The sequence below is a fragment of the Chiroxiphia lanceolata genome, chromosome 2 (genome assembly GCF_009829145.1).
Source record: "Chiroxiphia lanceolata isolate bChiLan1 chromosome 2, bChiLan1.pri, whole genome shotgun sequence".
Taxonomy (NCBI): domain Eukaryota; kingdom Metazoa; phylum Chordata; class Aves; order Passeriformes; family Pipridae; genus Chiroxiphia; species Chiroxiphia lanceolata.
In genome coordinates this window covers 93,990,189-94,009,376 of record NC_045638.1, presented here as the reverse complement: position 1 = coordinate 94,009,376, position 19,188 = coordinate 93,990,189, and the positions used below count along the sequence as shown (strand labels likewise).

The window sequence follows — 19,188 nt, the reverse complement described above, 5'->3', positions numbered from 1 at the left end:
GTGAATTCAGGAACGCTGACAGTGAAACAATGAAGAAACACTGTGTGCATGGTAATTTGCACTAGGCTGAGGCTCAGTTTAACTCAATTTACAGTGAGGCTTTCCAACAGCCATTGGGAAGCAAAAAATTTTAACTTGTAGAAAAGCTCTTTACATTATCTCTAACAAAAGCATTTCCAAAACCAACATGGCCTTTTTGATCCTGTATAAGGACTTAGGACTAACTTCCCAGAGGTATTTCTCACTGATGAGAGTTCATTCAGGAACTTATGCAAATGCATTTCAGGTTGTGAGGTGCTGGGAAATAATTTGCTGTTCCTGAGAAGACACATATGCCTTGTCTCCAACAGTGGCATCTTCAGGTTTTTGGTTTGATGATTAGAAAAGCAAAATTTTGGTTTTAGACATTAGAAGTCAGAAGAAACAGAAGTTGAATTAGTTTAACTTTTTGGTTTAGTCTGATAAACTAAGATTTCATTTATCCTTAGTTAACACTAGAGCAAGATGGATATAATTGTTCAGATGTAAATATGTAGGGAGTTATAAATAACTAATTTTCCATCCATATGAACAACCACCCACGTAAAATAGGCAAACATGATCTTACCAAAGCAGTCACTAAATATTGAGGAAGAAATATAGTAAACATTATTTTTATTTTTTGCAGATAAAATGCATATGAACTGGAATGTAGCAATTCAGCGGTTAAAACAAAAATAAAAGACAGTCTAAGATATTGCTATGTCCAAGTGCCAGGTATCAGAGCCTGTTGTGATGGAAAAGGTTAGAAGTCTGAAAGCGGTGACTTTAAACATACAATTTTCCCAGGCAACCAAGATTGTATTCCCATGGAAGTTATTAGACTGCTAAAAATACAGGGCAATTTAAAGGATCAGCTTTATATAAGCAGAAACATATACAAATCAGCATTCCATGAAGGCTCACCATCAGGCACTAGCTGGTCTTTTATCGGTGTCTTAAATATATGACAAGTTGTCTCTCTACATGCACCAGATGCCTCCAAGTCTGTGGAGCTGCCAGGCAGTCAGCCCTGGAGACTCAGAAAGGGAAAGGCAATTATCACCAGCAAAGAGGAGTACAACATGGATGAGGAGTGCCTTCCCAGTAGACTGGTGGAGTTCCTCCCAAAGGACGCTCAAAATCTGAGTACTAATACTGGGGGCTGCAAAAGCCCAATGCAGGGCTCCAGGGACATGGTGGGCAGGTGCCCACAGTGCAATACAGCCACTACTACTCCCCCATGCTTGATCTCCAGCCTGGGAGCTGCAGACCCACCACAAGAAGCAATGAGAATCCATCATCGCCATGGTAAAACCCCTGTGATGTGACTTGTGATTTCTTTAAGTTATCTCCTGCCTAGTATAAGGCAACTACAAATATTTGCTCTGTCCCCTTTTAAGCATATATTCTCCACTTGCCAAATGGCTCTTACTCTTCTCTGACAATGGCACAGTATAGATGGTACTGAGGAGCTTTGACGTGGCAGCACTGTGGTACCACTACATTAATCTTGGATGAAAATGCCTGGTGCTATAAATGCTTCTATATACGTATTTCCAAATAATAGGTCATGTGGGCAATCTGAAATGTCTCTGGGCAAAACTTCTGAATTAGGAACTCAGAAAAAGCTGGACTGTTTCCTGACCTTGTGCACTAAGGACCTAGATAACTCAGATGTCAAATTCTCTTTCTACATTAGCCATAGTGAGAATCAGCTCTAGTGGTCCTTTTGTAGTGACCAGAGGGGAACCTCAACTAAACTTTCCATAATAATTTTTTGCTTCAGTTCTTAGACATAGGGCTATGCTTCCCTTGCGAAAGTAAGATCAAGTCTCAAGATGATTATATAGCAAACCATGACATTCCAGACTTAGTCTTGGGTTCTTTGGAAAACTTAACATGCAATCTCCATTAAGAAATTCCTGCATGTAAGATGCAGTCCACTTGTAATTCCCCAAACCACCAACAAAATTGGATAAAAATATTATAACAATTGTATAGGCAGGGAAACTGAAGAAGGTAGGGGTAGAGATTTCCCAAGGTGAGAAAGAGAGCCAAGAACAAAATCAGGCCTCACACTACTTGCAGTTAGACACAACCCACTAGGCTGCAGCTGGTAGTGGTGAAGGATAAATGAGCATCCCCACAAAGGAGATGGGGATCACTGTAGCCATCACTGTAAAAGCTCATCAGTCACATTGGTTAATGGGTAAGAATAACACTGACTGTCCCACTGATAATGGTGAAGGGGGCCATGGGCTGCACTGCACATCACGGGAAAAGTCCATCATCATGTATGAAGCCTCTTGGTATTTCCCAGCAGGCAGCAGGGCTACACAGCCCTGCCCTGTCAGGAGCTCTTCTGCCTTGAAGAAATGGCACAGTGATCCTAGTCACCCTTTCACAGCATGACGTGTTGTGCATGGATCTCTCAAAGCAGCCCCTAAGAACGAGTTTTGGTCCCGTCATCAGGTGGCAAGGTGTTTTGACATTTAATAATCCACCAGGATTTGGGCTGGAAGTGTATTTTCTTTTCTTTCCAGTCCTCCCACACGTTGCATCATTACAACAGATGTTGGCTACCAGACCAAGCAGAGGGAGATTGCTTTTTTCCTTTTTCCTTTGTGCTTTTTTGCAGGGCCAACACACCAGCTTGTTCTTTCTGGTGAAGAGTCCTTCATTTCATTCCCAAGGAGACATCTGAGAACCCTCTGTCAGGGATGCCTCTGGACAGATCCCAGAAGCTCTGTCTCAGCTTGGCTTGAGATCTTATGTATTCAATGTTGCTACATGGGGCTCTGTGTAAGTAAGGCCTGTATGTTTTCATTTTCCCTCTGTGTTGTTTTCTTTGACAAAGTTAAACAGCAACTGGAGTTCTATTACAACCTTAATATTGTTTTCTGAACCAGATGCTTATTTTAACACTGTACACAGAAACAACAGGAAGTTCCTCTAGAAGTGATGGTACTAATTCTTCAAAGTAATTAGTATTTTTGGCAGTGGCTATTTTTACCCACTGAATGCAACTCAGGGTCAAGAATGAAGGTGTAGAAGAAGCATTACTGATCGCAGCTACAGTTGGTTGGTGCTTCTATTATAAACCTTTGTATTTTCCCTTTAGGAATTTTTCTTTGGGCTGAAACACAGCATACCGGTCAGAATTACTTATGATCCTTATTACTTTTACTGCTTCAGCTGAGACACATCTTGAAAACATATATTAAGTTTTGAATTAGATCAGAGATCCCTTCCTTTTTGAACCCTTCACTATTTTCCTAGTTTGGGACTGCATTGTTCAACCTCCCTTCCCCATTTAGCTCTGCATAACTGTTGGCTACCTAGTGGAAAAGTATTCTAGAGCTTAATAAAGAGCAACAGTTTTCCTACAAGATGTTTGATACTGTCTAAAGGAGTGCAGAGCTTGTTTTGACTCTCTTTTGGTCTCTGCAGGGCAGTGTGAACCCTTGCAGAAAAGACCTCCTTTGTCTAGGAAACAGTTTTGCTGCATCACTGCTATTCACCTCCTGCTTTCTGCAGAGCTTCATTGATTTCATCTCAGGAAAGGAAGCTGAAGGTTCCTTGGAGCAGGACTCCAGCACACTGCAGAACCAACCAGAACAGTCCACGTAGAATCTCGTGAGGCTTTGGTCACTAATGCAGAAAGGAGCGACCTAAAGTTACGTTGTAAAGTGAAACAGCAGCTATGGATAACTGTCAAAAAAATAACTAGGATTTGCTGTTTACCATTGGTTTTCTGCAGTTCTAAAACTGAACTAGGACTGTTGTCAGGAGCCAGCATTTTCTTGATACCTCATGCTAGTCTGCCTTTGCTACACTCAGGGACACACCATACAGCAGGAACTGATTTGAGAAAGCACAGAGAACCAGCAGCTTTTGCTGAAAGGAGTTTTCTTGTATTTTTATCATGATGATATTTCTGGGTTTGGTTGAAAGAGTTTATCCAAAATAACAAAACCTGAATTGTTTTCTTTGCCTTTATTCCTCTCACTCTTCTTTCTTGTTTACTCCTCTGTTTCCCTTAGCAACTGCTATAAAGAGGAGAAAAAGAAGTGAAAAATAAACAAAAATATTTTTTTAACAGGAGAGAGAATACTTCTGTTTCTGCCAAATAAAACAGAAATGTTGCATCAAAACAGAAAATATGTGAAAGTGGTTGTTGGGGTAAATTTTGTCAGACTATTTTTATTGGTATTTTTATCACCATCATCATTAACCCACTATGCTTTCAGTGCTACCTCTCATTGCTAGGAAAGACTGATGACTTCTTCAGAAATCCTGGACTGGATCCAAAGATTTCAAGTCCTGAGACAGGGTCAGGCCATAAAAGCAGGAGGGTGTCAAACAGTGTTGCAAGGGCAATTCCAGCTGTGGAGCTGGTGATTCACTCCTCCCGCTCTGAACCAAAGCCCACATTTTCCTCATCACATCCCGGCCTTTCACTGCCACAGAACGCAAACAACAAGCAACTCTCAAGCAAGAAAGTAATTCTTTGCCAGAGTAAATTGCCTCAAAATATCTATGCTCTGATCAACTAATGTTCTGTCCAAGGGACATCCAATCCCGACTTTTCTTCTTCTCCAAGAACAAGGTATCAGGCAAGGACAAGCCAGTGCTAAAAACATCATCAGCCCTAAAGTGCTAGGGCCATCCCTCTGCAGGAAGCTGGGCTGCATGCTGTGCCCCAAGGTCTCCTTAGGGCCACCCTCTGTAGGAAACTGCTTGAACTCAGTCCTGATCAAATCTGTGACTGTCTGGACTCTAGGACCAAGAAATACTTTTACACCTTTGCTTCTGAACAAGGTTAAGATAAGGCAGTGAGTGACAGCTTCTCCCTCCAAGAGGTCCAAGGGAAGAGACCTCCCACCACAGTGTCACATCTTGTGGTTGTGTTCCTGTGCATCAGCACAGTGCATCTAAAAAGTTTGCATAAGCAGTATACCATATGATAGGCAGGTCAGAAGAATTTGTCCCAAATCTTGTAAAAAATATAGATGTGCTGCTGGACAGGTTCACCCAATGTTTGCTAAAGCTGGTGCCAAATGCAATATAAGTCCACTCAGACAATACAGAGATGCTCGTATCTGGGAGAAGTTGTGCTGTGAGAAAATATGATAAAAGTCCATAAGCTGCCAACTGAAGTTGTCAACTGCTTGACAACTGTCAGAGGTGGGAGAGTACAGCCAGAGGCAACTCTGCTCTGAGGCTGCTCTGCGGGTCCAAAAAATCTTTTCCATCGTTGCCTGACAAAAGGATAGCATTGCTTTCAGGAGCAGATCTCACCCCTGCAATCCACCTGCAAAAACTATGACTAAGAACAAGGAAATCAACGCTTCATAATTTCACTGATCTTAAAAAATATACTGTTTTTCAAGATTAGGAGCTCAGTTTTCCTGCTTTGTCCAAGCTCTTTATACAGTGAAATAAAATAAGGAAGGGTCAAGAAGTCGACACAGCCCCACAAGGCAAAGCAAAGGGATGGGAAATGGAGGTTTGCTCTGTGCTGGGGAGGAGTCATACAATTGTAAAGAAAAAGCATTTTGACTTCGGCAACTGTTGTGCAGCGTGAGCAATTTATCATATTTCAAATATTTATTTGGATTTTAGACAAACATATTTTGGCATATTAGCTTCTCCCATGGGTATACCCCAGACATTCTCAATCCTTGGTGGGAAGGACTATCCTGGAAATAATTAGGCAGGTTGAGGTGTGAGTCACCATCCTTTTTTCCTTCAATTGATGAGATGTGTTCAGTCCTCAGGGAAATTATGGAGAAATGCAACCTCCCTATTAATGGGTCTGGCAGAAGAGGCATTTTAGCCAGCTGTGAAAGACTGATACAGACATAACAGAACTAGGCTTTGCAATTTCCCATGGACTCATTCAGTTTGTGACCATGTGCTGGGGGCAGCTCTGGTCACTGCAGTGGCTGGTGGACCATGTCATGAACAAGAGGGAGCTGCCTCCCCGGAGCTTGCAGGAAGACCAACACAGCAACAGAAGGTGGGGATATTGTGCCTGTGCCTGAGCAATGAAAAACTCACTCCTGACAGCATATTTCACACAAAGAAAAGAAGGATTAACCTTGAAAAGCATTAATAAAGAGATGGATGGGTCCTCCTCCATAGCTCTCACCATTGCACTGCTCTATAAAACTGAAGGGCTGGTTGTAGAAACTGATCAGCCCTCACGTGCTGAGGAGAACCAGCACGCAGTATGACGGCTGCTTGCACTTCCATTGGCTTCAGTTTTCCCTTCCATGGGAAGACTCTAAAGTAACTGAAAGCAAAGGACAAAGAACATGAATGGCCCTGCTCCCAGTGTGCTATGTACACATCACTTGACACAGAGAAGATGAGAAGGAACAGGGAGCGGAGTACCACAAAGTTGCAGCTGTCATCTGTTAAGTATTTTGCAAGTGGCTGCCACCACAACTGGATCTTCTCTTGAATGAAGTTTCTTGGAAGAAAGTGGGCGAGACACATCCAGAAGAGAGCAAGGAGAAGACTGAGCAGCAAGTGAAGGAGGCAGAGGAAGTCGAAGTAGATTCAAGAGTAAAGAGCCCTTCAGCAGTGATGGCAGTGTAGGAGAAGAGGATTGGGTAGGACAAAACCATCTGCAGGTGAGTAGGGAGGAAGCAGACACGTGCAAGGCGATGGAGCCAGGAGTAGTAGGAGAGCAGGAAAAGCATCATGTCTAAAGAGCCCCACAAGGATCACACCAGAGGCAGAAATCTTTCCTTTAAGGATTGCAAATCACAATTACACTGTTTGGATTAGGGTGATATGGCACTGTAAATATAAGTGGTTTATACAAATAGCAAACCTCTCTGCTAAGAGGTTATCCAGAGAAGTAGGGAGACATTAATTTAGGAGGCAATTTTTAATCTTGGCAGCTGCCTTACCCATTCTCCCCAACAAGGCAGATGAAAACTGATGGATACAGGGTTCTGCAATGCTACAGGGTATTTCTTGTTTAGTGAATATTCCTGATTTATGCAATGATAACAAGAGCCCAGGGAAAGCACTGCTCTGCTTTTCTATTTCTATAGGTCAGAAGTTTCAAGTTTTAGTAGTACCACCATTTTTTTTAAACACTGAAACACCCAGACTGGACACTGTGTATCTTTCCCACTAGCTGGCATTCTGCAGCAACAGCCTCATTTGTATTCTGTCTTTTACTTCAGCAAAAAAATCTCCACTCTGCATTGCCACAACTAAGTACTTCCTCACTGCAATACAGAGGTTGCCAAACAGTCACACTAAATTCAACATGTCCCTACTAACATATTTTATTCATACTGATGGTCTGCTTCACAGTGTGTTCCCAAAGACTCGATTTAAAATTTAAGCTCCAGACTTCTAACAAAATATATAAAGGAAAACAAAGTGAATATCTTTTTCTATGTAGCAGTACGAGAGAGCTGCCTCTCCTTCAAAGCTGATCTATCACAGATTTCAGGCTGGAGTTTTTTCCTCACACAGGGTTTGAGTGTCTTCCTGTAGAAAGGAAAAAATTGGGACTTCTTAAAGAGTCGTTTTCTATAAGGTCCTGCTTCTTTCTCCAGTTAAAAATTAATTTCATGCTGTGGAGAGGTTTGGACTGGATGATTCCCAAAGTGAGGCCCCCTCCAAAACAGTATTCTTGAGTGGACCCCACCATGACAGGCCAAGTCCCTAACAGCCAACCAGCTCCCGGGGCACTGTATTTCTGTCTTGAGAAGCAGGATTTGTCATATCTGTTGGGAATTAAAGTTTCACTGGCCCATCCTGTTTGGATCTTCACACAGCAAGCTTTTCCTTACACTCTGTTTGTGAAAGGAAATCCATCTGAACCCATAATGTAACTTCAAATGAGGCATTGTAGGGAAACTGAAAGCTTTGTGGGCCAGAGCCGTTTTCATAGGGCTCTCCTTTGCTGTCAGCAAGTCCAGGGTTTTACCTGTGGGTCTGGGAGGCACTTACAGGAGCATCTTCCAGGTGCAATAAAGGCTGCATAACATTTGGTTATGCAGTACTCTGTCACATATTGGATACTCAGGGAGCTGGGAAGTATCTGAGCTACACTAAACTCTTTCCACAACCCACAGGGAAAAAATTAATCTCCAAGAGATTGTTAGCAGTGTCTCAGATATGTTTTAGGGCAGGAGGACTCACCATCCAAAATTCTCTCAATCATGTCAGACAGAAGCAGGCAGAGTTCACAGCAGGCACTGCTACTTTTCAATACTCAAACTGAATGAAGCAGATCTATCCTTTCTTTTGTGGACCAGAACAAAACACCTGGGGAGAAATGGGGGAAAAAGAAACATCAGCTGCTGGTGGTGATGTGTGTTGGAACAGCAGGCCAGAAAAGATGCCTCCCCTTTCCCTGTGTGAGCCACTTCCTGCAACACTTGCATTTCCTCTCACTGGCTCTTGTTAGCAACTGCTTTGTGAATTTTTGCTGGTGTCAGTATGAGTCCACCCTTGGCACCACACACACTCCCTATGGTCATGAGGTTGAGCACTGTTTCATGAGTGACAGTGCAGCTCAGGGATGGTAAGACTGGGATGAGCTGGGAGCCAGACAAGGTGATGGGGCCGGGGCAAGGTCCAGTGGCAATAAGCATGACCAGCCACAGTCCAGTGATGTCCAGGCAAGGCCAAAGTAACAAGGAAGGTCTAAGGTCAAGCTGGGAACTCGAGCCAAGGTGAGATACATCACACATTTCTCACAGCTGAGGCCAGCACTAAGGCCAAGGATCTGAGCTTCAATGCTACTCGTGAGCCAGCAGGTAAGGAGAGTCAGGAGAAGGCTGGTTGGAGCAATGACAGCTTGCTGGAGTAGTCCAGTTCCTGACAACCATCATCAGGGGAAGTCTAGGAATAGCATCACCACTTAACTGGTTAAGCACTTCTAACACTTCACCAATAACAGGACTTACCCTGAGACATTCAGCTTTTTAATTACCATTCTACTTTATTCTAAGACCTCTTCCTCTCCCACTTTTCAATGTTACATGACTATTAATAGCTTCTTGTGCAAGGAGCTGGAAGCAGAGGGAGACCTAAGAATATTATACCACAAAATGGTAAAATCAATGGCCTGGAAAGGAGTGGAGACAAGATGCTTGCTGCCATCTTCTCCTTCTCCCACCAGGGCCGCCTAAGCGGCACCAGCTCCCTGGCTCGAGAAGTTCAGCCACAGCTATAATTCACTGTGACTCAAAAATTTTACTTTGACAGGAAAAGCTGAAGCAGCAGAGGGCTTCTTGTCACCGCCTCTGGACAAGCCAAGGAGAGGCAGAAATGGCTTGTTTAATGCCATCTCATTATTCCGGGCGCTTTATGACTCATTAAGTGTCCTGGTTTTGTAACTATCTCCTGCTGAGCTCAACACTTGATACACATTTATGGGTGGCCTATTGTATGTACTAATGATTCATAATTCCCCTAACCACGTTAACTCCTTCATTTGCACGACAGGTTTCCTTTAAATGTCTATAAGATAAAGATACTGGGGACCTCAGTTCTTAATGCAGAATGGAATACATTTATCTGGACAATTTAATAACATACCTATATGCTGCAGTTAGACACGCTTGTTCTGAGCTCAGATAAACTATGCTGTGTCTTAACACTTCTTACACTGCTCCCCTTCTGTATCCATTTGGCTTTTTACCATGGATGTATCCCTGCAGATGGATGCCTGCTACTGATCCCCCTTCAGAAGAAGGTCAGCAGCACACACGTCAGAATTTATTCGCTTGTATGGAACAGGAACAGGAGACAAATGACCATTCTTGCCCATTACATGTGGGAACTACATGTGGGACCTCTGTTCAGGAACCTCCTTGTGATATGAATGATTTTGTCAGCTTCTTCCCTGTTTTCCAGCTTGCTTTCTTTGCAAAAGGTCAGTGAGAATTCACAATAGAGCCCAGCAGCATGTTGACCCAGCTTGACATGTGATGCAAATGGAGCAGTTGCAAGCACTCAGCACAAGTTTGACAGGCACAAGTATTTTTTTGAGATGACAGCACATTTAACCTGTCTCTTCTGAAAGTGTTATGCATGATCACCTTGGAGATAGGTAGACAGGTCTGTGAATAAAGTTAATTTTTCTCTCATTCACTTGAAGAACAGAGTCACTTATTCTGGTGACTGAAAAGATGTGACTTTGTGTATACAGTCTAAAACATTCAGTCTGTGTATTTTGGGGCATGACTAAAAAGTCACCAGAAAAATCACACAGCTCTAAACTGAAGGTCAGTACCTGGTGTTACTTTAAACTCAAGGTGGAAGTTATTTGCAGCTTCAATCAAAAGTGTCATAGAAGTGTGTCTGATTTCAGGTTAATTTATATGAGAATGGTCTCAGAAATTCAGTGGTGTGTCAGACAGTATTCAAGCTGGCTTTGTACTGGGTTTGGTTGGGATGGAGTTAAACTTCACAGCAGTCTGTCTGGTCTGTGCCTTGCATCTGTAGCTAAAATAGCATTGGTAACACACCAAGTTTGGGTATTGCTGAGCAGTGCTTGCACAACATCAAGGCTTTCCCTCCAACACCCCACCACCAACTTTAAAGGACTGTATGCTGGAGATGGACAAGAGATTGGGAGGGGAAATAACTGGGACAGCTGCTACAAATAACCCAAGGGATATCCATGCCACATGATGTCTTGCTCAGAAATAAAAGCTGAGGGAAAAGAGGACGATGGGAAGACATTTGTGGTGATGTCATCTGTCTTCCCAAGCAACTGCTATGCATATAGAGGCCCTGCTTCCCCTAAAGTAGCTGGACATTTGTCTGCTGACTGGGCTGTAGCGAATGATTTCCTCCTTTTACTATGCTCCCTTGTGCAGCTTTTGCTTTTCCTAGGAATTGCACTTATATCAACCCATGAGATTTTCCATGTAATTTTTTCCCCTGGTCTTTTTGTGGAGAGGAGTGAGAAAGCAGCCGGGTGGAAATCTTGGCAGCCAGTCAAGGTCAACTCTCCACAGGGTTCTGGACAAAGATTAATTGTCTTGACTGGTTCTTTCCATTTTGGTTACTGCTAATGGCAAAGAAAACAGATGATGTAAACTTCAAAGGCATTTTCATAGGAGAACTGTCAATTTCATTTAATACTGCCAATCTCAAACATTCAGTGAACATCGGCCCTGATAAAAAGAAGAAAAAACACTTGGGGTCTTACTTGTCAAGCCTTGGTGCGTGAACCCAAAAGGATGTGGTTTTATGACCAGCATATTCTAGTTCTAGCCTGTGTTGCCCTGCTGAGAGTGGCCCCGCTCTCCTAAGTGCTTGTTTTATATTCCCGCTGCTTTCCTTAGGTCAACACCAGCCGTCAGGAGAAGAGTCAAAAGAGCTCCATGATCTGGCTGACAAAAATAGAGACAAGAAGGGTCTTGTTCATTCTTGCAAAATCTTTTGTTTCCAAGGTGGTTTGCAGTAGCAGGCAGGCTGTGTTCAGTCTGCTATAAGGGTGGTCCAGAAGGAGCAGATGACGCAGAAGGTCTGCACAGGAGTACAGTTTGTCACCACAGTATTTCTCACTCTGTGCAGCAGTCCCTGTCAGCAGGAGAAAAAACAATCACTGATTTCAGTCAAGTGCTTTGACTGCAGTATTTCTGTCTTTGTCCTGCATTGCTTTATGCAAGATTTAGACATTTACTATTGGTGACTTGGGCTTTTCCTGAAGGATGTGTTTTAAAGTTAGAGACGTGGCTGTTACGAAATGAAGAAAGTGCACAAATTCACCCTTGGAGGAGTGAAAACAACAAATTGCAAAGTACAGGATTCAGTGTCAGAGAATATGCTTCTCTGGAAGGGATTTAGTTATTTTTTTACCCCATGAAACAAGTGACATCTCTCAGAAAACACTCCCTGTGAGGACCTTGATTCTTCAGGAGGTAGAATGAGTTAGTGATTAGAGATGAAATGCAAAGGTGTTTTCAGCATAGCAGCTGGCTGCTTGATTTTCCAATACAGTACATTACGTTGTTAATGGAAATGTTGCTTTATACCTTCTGTTTTTCTCCCAGTAGAATTAATTTCAGCACTGTTTGCATGCCAAGCATGCACACTCACAGCTATGAGCTCTGGGGAGAGGGAGAAGGCACAGCTTGGACAAAGATTCTGCAACAGGGCTGGGAGCTGAACCTGCTGCCTTCGCCAAGTGACTTCACCACACGACCATCTTTTCTCCTGCCTATAGGAACTGTCTCACACCACTACAGACAGGCAGCAGGAGCCAGCAGATTCGGGGAAAAGCATCTGGCTGTTTTGAAGTCCTTTGGGAGATCTGCAGGAACAGGAGTTTTCTGTTCCACTCTGTGATGCAGCAAAGAGGGGAAAAACACCCACCATTTCCCACAGAGTGGCTAACCCTTCCCAGTTTGCTAATCCAACCTACACTCCTGCTCCTGCCAGGAATTAATCTGTTTCAAGGCTCCATGTGTCATTTATTAAGAAATAAGACAGAGCAGGGAGGAATAGCTTTTAAAGAAGAAAGCCACGTATGGGCTGGGAAACACAGGCTGCCAAGTCTTTGGAAACACTCAGAGATGAAAGTACCAGAGGAGTGCCACATGGCAGTGCTGCTGGTATAGGTACTGTGCTGCTAAAAGAGCTCTCCACGTGCTGGTCATGGAGAGAGACAATTGTGGAGCTGGGGACACAGAGGTCACTAAATCCGATGGTCACAAAATGGGAAAGTAAAGGGAGTAAATTATTCCATGCAATGGGAGTCACTGACCCAAACTGAAAACTCTGGGGAAAAAAGAAACAGGGCATGTAAGTACTTCCTTGGGAGCTGACTGTGAATGAAGCAGCTTGGTTTTCACTTGGATTTGCAGCCACATGTTTGTGAGGAAAATGAGGGTGGAAAAGCTGAAGAAACACCAGGAGAGATTTCTGAAAGGACTATAGGCTTGCACTTGAGAGAGGGAAAAGTACCTCCTGCTGTGTATGTGTGCGGGTGCTCAAGGTACATGAACTTCAGGAACATCCAACTTGTATTTCATCCTGCTAGAAGCAAGTCACAACTCCTAATTAGCTGCTAAGACCAAAAGTAGATCATCGATTTTCCAAGTGCTTAGGAAAATGAAGAGTGAAATTTGAAAATGTGAGGCAGAGCTTTTGTTCTATTATTGCAGAGCCAAAGCACAGCATCTTTAAATAAAGTCAGCAGTATTATTTTGTGTGTGCTTAGGAGGAAACTGTAATCCCTCATCCAACATTATCTGAGTTTGCAGAGTTACCAGTGTAAATCAGGCCATAACTATATATGCACAGCCATTGACTTATTTGGTCCCAATCAGTATAACTGCTATCACTGTTTTGTATATCAGAAGAAATAAAAAAACCAGAAAACTTATTTACTGGCAACTTTGTTTCCAGAAAAACGACTTGCATATATTTTCCTACATCTCTGGAGAACAAAGCCTCTAATATCAACAAGAAAGAAACTTCCTAAAGTCAAAACCTTAGAATCATTAGGGTTGGAAAACATCTCTAAGATCACTGGGTCCAACCATTAACCCAGCACTGATCTCTTCTCTCTGGCGATCAGTGACAGGATCTGAGGGAATGGCCTGAAGTTGTGTCAGGGGAGGTTTAGGTCGGATATTAGAAAAAGGTTCTTACCTCAGAGGGTGGTTGGGCACTGGAACAGGCTCCCCAATAAATTGGTCACAGCACAAAGCCTGACAGAGTTCCAGAATTGTTTGGACAGTGCTCTCAGGCACATGGTCTGACTCTTCGGGATGGTCCTGTGCAGGGCCAGGAGTTGGATTCGATGATCCTTGTGGGTCCCTTCCAACTTAGGATTCTGTGATTCTGTGATTCTGTAATTGTAAGAGACTTATTTTCAGCAGTTTGATGTGCATTAACTATGCTTTCTAAAACATAGGAATACTGTTGAAAAGGGCTCCAAAGGCCCCTGCAGCAATGCTCCTCCAGTTTTGTCTCCCAGTAGGCAGCAGGCAAACAACACAACATTCCTGACCAGCTCATTCCCAAAGGCCCTCTTCTTTGTGGGGGAGAGGGGACAGAGCTGCTGGGACTATTGTCCCAAAATAGGTTCTTTCACCTGGCATGCAAGAAGCCAATCCGCAGAGTCCAGGTAATTGATTTATTTACAGTTCTGCACAGAAACAGTGGCAAATCCAGAAAGCCAGCAAAAACTTTTCACCATTTACACATTTCAGCAAGCAAAGGCATTAATGCTCAGTGGCTACAAGTTACCTAGTTCTCTTATTAATTAGTATTAATATATTGCATTAATTAATTACTATTCTATCTTCTATTGGTTAATGATTCTCTCACTTCTCATGCTAGTTATGTCCACATGCTCAGTCTTTCACTTCTTTTGGGTTAGTGGGCTTTTAGGGTCATTGGTCCCCGAGTTGGTGGTCATGATCTGCCCCTTCCAGAACCACCTTTAACCCAGTCAGAGCTGATTTCAGCACAATTGCCAAGCTGTCTTTATTAGTTTCTTCCTTATCTTGGGGGTTCTGCCATATGTCCACAAGGACATTACAAGGCCTGTAAATTCTGCATTCTTTGTATCCACAGTCAGTGGTACATCCTTCTTCCTAAGCTTTGTTAACATCCCAGTAGGCCTGAGATCATTGAAACAGGTCGAGCCCCACACCTTAATGATTGTACCAACAAGTAATTCGTTTTTTCAACACCTGGACATCACTTAAAGCTTGTTAGCTGCCGTTTCGCGGACTAAATCTCCTTTCTCATTGATTACGCTTGAAAGTATACAAAGACCAAATATCAAAGAACAGCCTTCCTTAAGAAAACTTTTACGTATTCCACATTTTTCAACAGGACTGCTGACCCACCTTTGTCCCACGGGCCCCGAGGCTCCCCGCACACCCCGAGCCCCCCTGAGAGGAGCGGGCGCTGCTCCCGCCATTCCCGCGGGAGCCGCAGGGGGCGCGGCGGGGGCGGTGCCGGCAGGGCCAGGGTCCAAGATGGCGTCGGGGCCGCCTCCGTCGGCCGCGAAGCTGTACCGGCCCAACGCCTACGTCTCGCTGCCCGCCGAGCTCGACCCCGACACCTACGATGCGTCGCCGGAGAAGCGCCGCGCCGAGGCCGAGCGCTTGGCCATCCGCGCCCGGCTCAAGCGGCAGTACCAGCTGCAGCTCAACAACCCCAACCCGCCCGCCGCCGTCATCGTGAGTGGGGGGGGGAGCGGGCGCGGGCCGAGGGGCAGCGGGGGGAGCGCGGGGCTTGTCCGCCTCACCCGGCGGGGTCCGCGCCGGGCCTGGGGCCGGGGCCGTGCCGGCGGGACGCTGCCCGTCCTCCCCGTGACCTTGGTGCCCTTCCCGGCGTCCCCCGGGTGGAGCGGCCATGGCAGGGCCCCGCAGGCCTCACCGCCGTTTTCTTTGCACCCCAGGAAGACCCCGCCATGATCCGCTGGGTCTATGCGAGGACGCACAACGTGTACCCTAATTTCCGCCCAACCCCCAAGACGTCCTTTCTAGGAGCTGTTTGTGCGATAGGCCCCATCCTCTTCTGGATCGCTGTCTTCAAACTTGACAGGGTAAGTCATCTGGCGACACCGAACGTCGGTGAACAGCAAAAACGCCGGATTGTGAAGTATAGATCTGCACCTCAGAATGATTAATACCATTAAAGTAATGAGGGAAGGAAGGCTGATACCGAGCCTGCTATCTCAAAGCCTCGTAACTGGTTGCAAAGTCCTGTTTTTCTAAGAGCCTTTCATTGTATGCTGGGGTATGGCCAGTCACAGTTTACCTGATCAGGCTGTTTTGCTGTAATAAAGCTCTCTGTAGCAGTGACAGTGGAAATTAATCATAAGAGACTCTTATTTTCAGCGGTTGATATGCATTACCTATACTTTCTAAACTTAAATAGGAAGCTTATGGAGGACAGACCTATCAATGTCTCAATGCAATTGCTTGACCATTTCTTTAATCTCATGAAACAAATCAGGAGGAGTTATAATAATGTTGATTGCAGTGCCTGACCTCAGCTGGATGTTTAAGATTTTGGAAGGTTTATCTTTCTTCCATTCTAACCCCTACAATGTGGACATCAGAATCTGAGAATGGTAGATGATTATGAAAAACCTCAGCTTTATGCATACATAAGAAAATGCTAGGTAACTGGCAGACAGTGGCTGGTTTTTGCAGAGAATTTGGAGCTGTTGTAAAACATTTCTTGTTTCCCTCTTCTGCGCAGAAGTAACATTTTAGATCAAGTCACTAACATAAATTAATAGAGTCTTTGTAGGGAATGTTGTTTGCTAGGATGAATCGAAAATACAGGTTTTAGGAAACATGGTGAGCATGTTGATATGAATATTTTTGAGACCTCAGTACCTCTGCAGTATTTTGTCATACTGAGGTCTTTAATTAGTGCCCAGGATAATTTGTTTTCCTTAATTGCAGTTCCTTTAGTGATGTTTGGAGATTTTTCTTGTTTTTCTGATAGTAAATAACGCACAATAATTATTATACATTTTTCTCTGAGGAGCGTTTGCTCTGTGTCTGGGAAAGCAAAAGATAAACTGCTAAGTCTTAAGCAAATCTTCTGGTTTTATCCAGCAGAAGGAATCTGGGCAGTATCTGCAGTGTCCTGTAATGGTACCTGACAGAAAGGTAAATGACTGCAGAGTGAGATACAGAAGGGTTGAAAGTGAGCACAGGCACAGTCAGGCAAGTTATTAGGAAGTTTCTCCATAATTATGTCTCTAAGCTGGATTATTCAGCCACAAGGAGGAGGTAGAAACTAAGGTACTACAAATTTACTGTTACACAACTAGTTTGGTGAAAAGTACTTCACAGGAATTGGTCTCTGCTGGCCTGTAAGAGTAGCTAGATGTGAGGCGAGGTCTGTCTGAGAAGGTCTTTAGTAGGTGAAGTTAAGTGCCTTATTATCTTTTTTAACCACAACAGCTCTTACCGGAGTTTGTGCTTATAGAATAATTTAGAGTGGAAAAGACCCTTAAGATCATATATGGTGCTGTCTCTGTGTAGTCCATGCTGAAGTACTAGAGCTGCTGTTCTCTTATCCCAGGCTGATTGAAATCCTTCTCTAGTAAAATAATAACAAATGTTCTTTTTCTTCCACAGGACCATAAAGAGAGGCTTATCAAAGAAGGTAAATACGACCGGCCGTTCAGTGTATTCTGAGTTCCTGGAATTGCAGTGATGTTCATGGAATATAAATAAAATAAGATGTGTTATGTGCTGACGTTTCTCCTTCATAAGAATAAATCTTAATTGCTTGTTGGTTGTCTTACATCTTTAAAAATTATGGAAAGTGTGATAAAGTAGCATCTCTGTATCTAAACCAGATGGATATGGAGAGAGTGTCTGAAACTTGGCCAGTGCACTCCTTTGATCTGTGTACAGGGACTCCTTTTAAACCACAGAAGTTGTTGCTGTCTAAGCAGGCTGAAGTCTAAAATTACTATCCAGGTAAAATGTTAAGCAAGACCAAAGCAGTTTCCTAAAGAACTATTGCTTACCTTCCAGATATTTCTTCCTGGTGTCAGTTTGACTGTGTGGTTTGCCCTAATTGGGAATAGGCAAGTTCTGTGATACATTTTTAAGAACCTGGGAGCCTGTGTGACTGGTCTAATAAGTTGAATTAATTTTTCTTTTCCTTAATAAAATGCAAGCCTAAAGCATGTATTTACTTATTGCAATAGACTTTTGGATAAAATTACAGTACCATATTTGGAAACAGTGAGCTCAAGGTTGTCATGCCATACGTGACTAGCATTTCTACTAATTCTGTTATTCCTGTGAGTGGGAGATAAGAAGTAAAAGAGAAAGATTTTTGTTTTGACACTGGTTCCCTTGCAGTATAGGAAAATTCTGTTTCATCCCTGTAAAGGGGCTGTGTTCAAAAACAAGAAACCAACACCAAGCGAGCCTTGTGCCTGCAAAGATGCCTCCTCTGTTTATTCTTAGAAGAACACAAGACTTCTCTACCCAGGTCAACTGGTATAGATGACTCTGCCAAGGTGCTGGAATGTGAGTGCAAGAAAAGATTTTTAATTCAGAGTTGAATTTTCAAGTGGCCTCTAGGTGCCATTGTGACCCAGACAACCTTCATTCTTTGGACATTGTATGGGAGTGATTTCTTCCCAAACGTTGAGGTTAATGCCAAAAGCTCAGTCTGATGCAAAAGTTGAAAACTTCCCTCTGCCTTCTGGGAAAGCAGCCAATGTTAAGTCAGCAAAAACAGCTCTACCGAGTAAATATGGGCCATTTGCTTTCCTGAATGTAAATATGGGCCATTTGCTTTCGGTCTTCAGCAGAGTGAGTTAATGAGCTTTTTCACATAATCACAAAATGGATGAGGTTGGAAGTGACCTCTAGAGGTCATCTGGGTCCAACCTCTTGCTTAAGCAGGGCTGTCTAACATGGGTTGTCCAGTGCTCTGTCCATGTGGCTTTTCAGTATCTCCAGGGCTGAAGTACTTCACAACCTCCCTGGGCAACCTATGCCTGTGCTCAGTCACCCTGGCAATAAAAACGTTTCCTGAAGTTTATTTTTGTTTATAATTTCTTTAAGTGTTTCCTGTTGTAGCTCTTTCCTTTCCCGTCTGGGTCGTGAAACGTTCAGCCTTTGTGGAGTTTGGCACTAGTTCTGTGTGCAGAAGCTGTACGAAGATGTGCCCTGCTTTTGCAATCCCTTATGTGCTCCCAGCAACCCTCTTGCCCCTGTTTCTGCAGCTTGTTCTTGAGCAGGGTTAACTAAAGCAAACCTGGATTATTCTCTCTGCAGAACATCTTCTAAAAGACTGTCACAAATGATATTACAAGATATGGCTGTGGATCCATGCAGAGAGGCATCAATGCATGCAGAGAGTGGTATTTAGGGAAAGAAATAATTGCTTGTCTGCGCATGCTAAATTAACTATTCTTGCTGCCACAAACTAATTTGATCTCCCAGGACCCATTTCCTCAGCTAATTGCAACTCGAGTTGCCACGCATGTAAATTCTCCCTTGCAGCTGTATTTGTTTCAGGCCAGCTGAGCCGATGGTTTGGGATGGATTGTGGATGAGCACAGTGCCTCTGGCCTTTCAGGCCAGCCTCGGATTGATGCTTGCGGCACCTGCCACAGCCCTTTCCTGTTCAGATAAAAGTCTCTGATGCTACATCCCTGCG

At 43.7% G+C, this 19,188-nt stretch overlaps 1 protein-coding gene and 1 long non-coding RNA gene across 3 annotated transcripts in view; one reads left to right on the top strand and one right to left on the bottom strand.

Moving 5' to 3' along the window:
- Positions 1 to 13,720, bottom strand: part of LOC116781539 — a 45,272-nt gene extending 31,552 nt beyond the window's left edge. For both annotated transcript variants that reach the window (XR_004354899.1, XR_004354898.1), the window contains exons 1-2: positions 13,672 to 13,720; positions 8,197 to 8,322 (exon numbers count right to left, since the gene is read on the bottom strand). This is a non-coding gene — a long non-coding RNA (uncharacterized LOC116781539). The remainder of the gene's footprint in view (positions 1 to 8,196; positions 8,323 to 13,671) is intronic.
- A 1,237-nt stretch (positions 13,721 to 14,957) lies between these two features.
- On the top strand, positions 14,958 to 17,297 carry NDUFB4 (NADH:ubiquinone oxidoreductase subunit B4). Its single transcript, XM_032680593.1, has 3 exons — positions 14,958 to 15,215; positions 15,437 to 15,583; positions 17,139 to 17,297. The coding sequence occupies exons 1-3, from the start codon at positions 15,012 to 15,014 to the stop codon at positions 17,196 to 17,198; spliced, it is 411 nt and encodes a 136-aa protein (XP_032536484.1). The 5' UTR covers positions 14,958 to 15,011; the 3' UTR covers positions 17,199 to 17,297.
- The last annotated feature ends 1,891 nt before the right edge of the window (positions 17,298 to 19,188 follow it).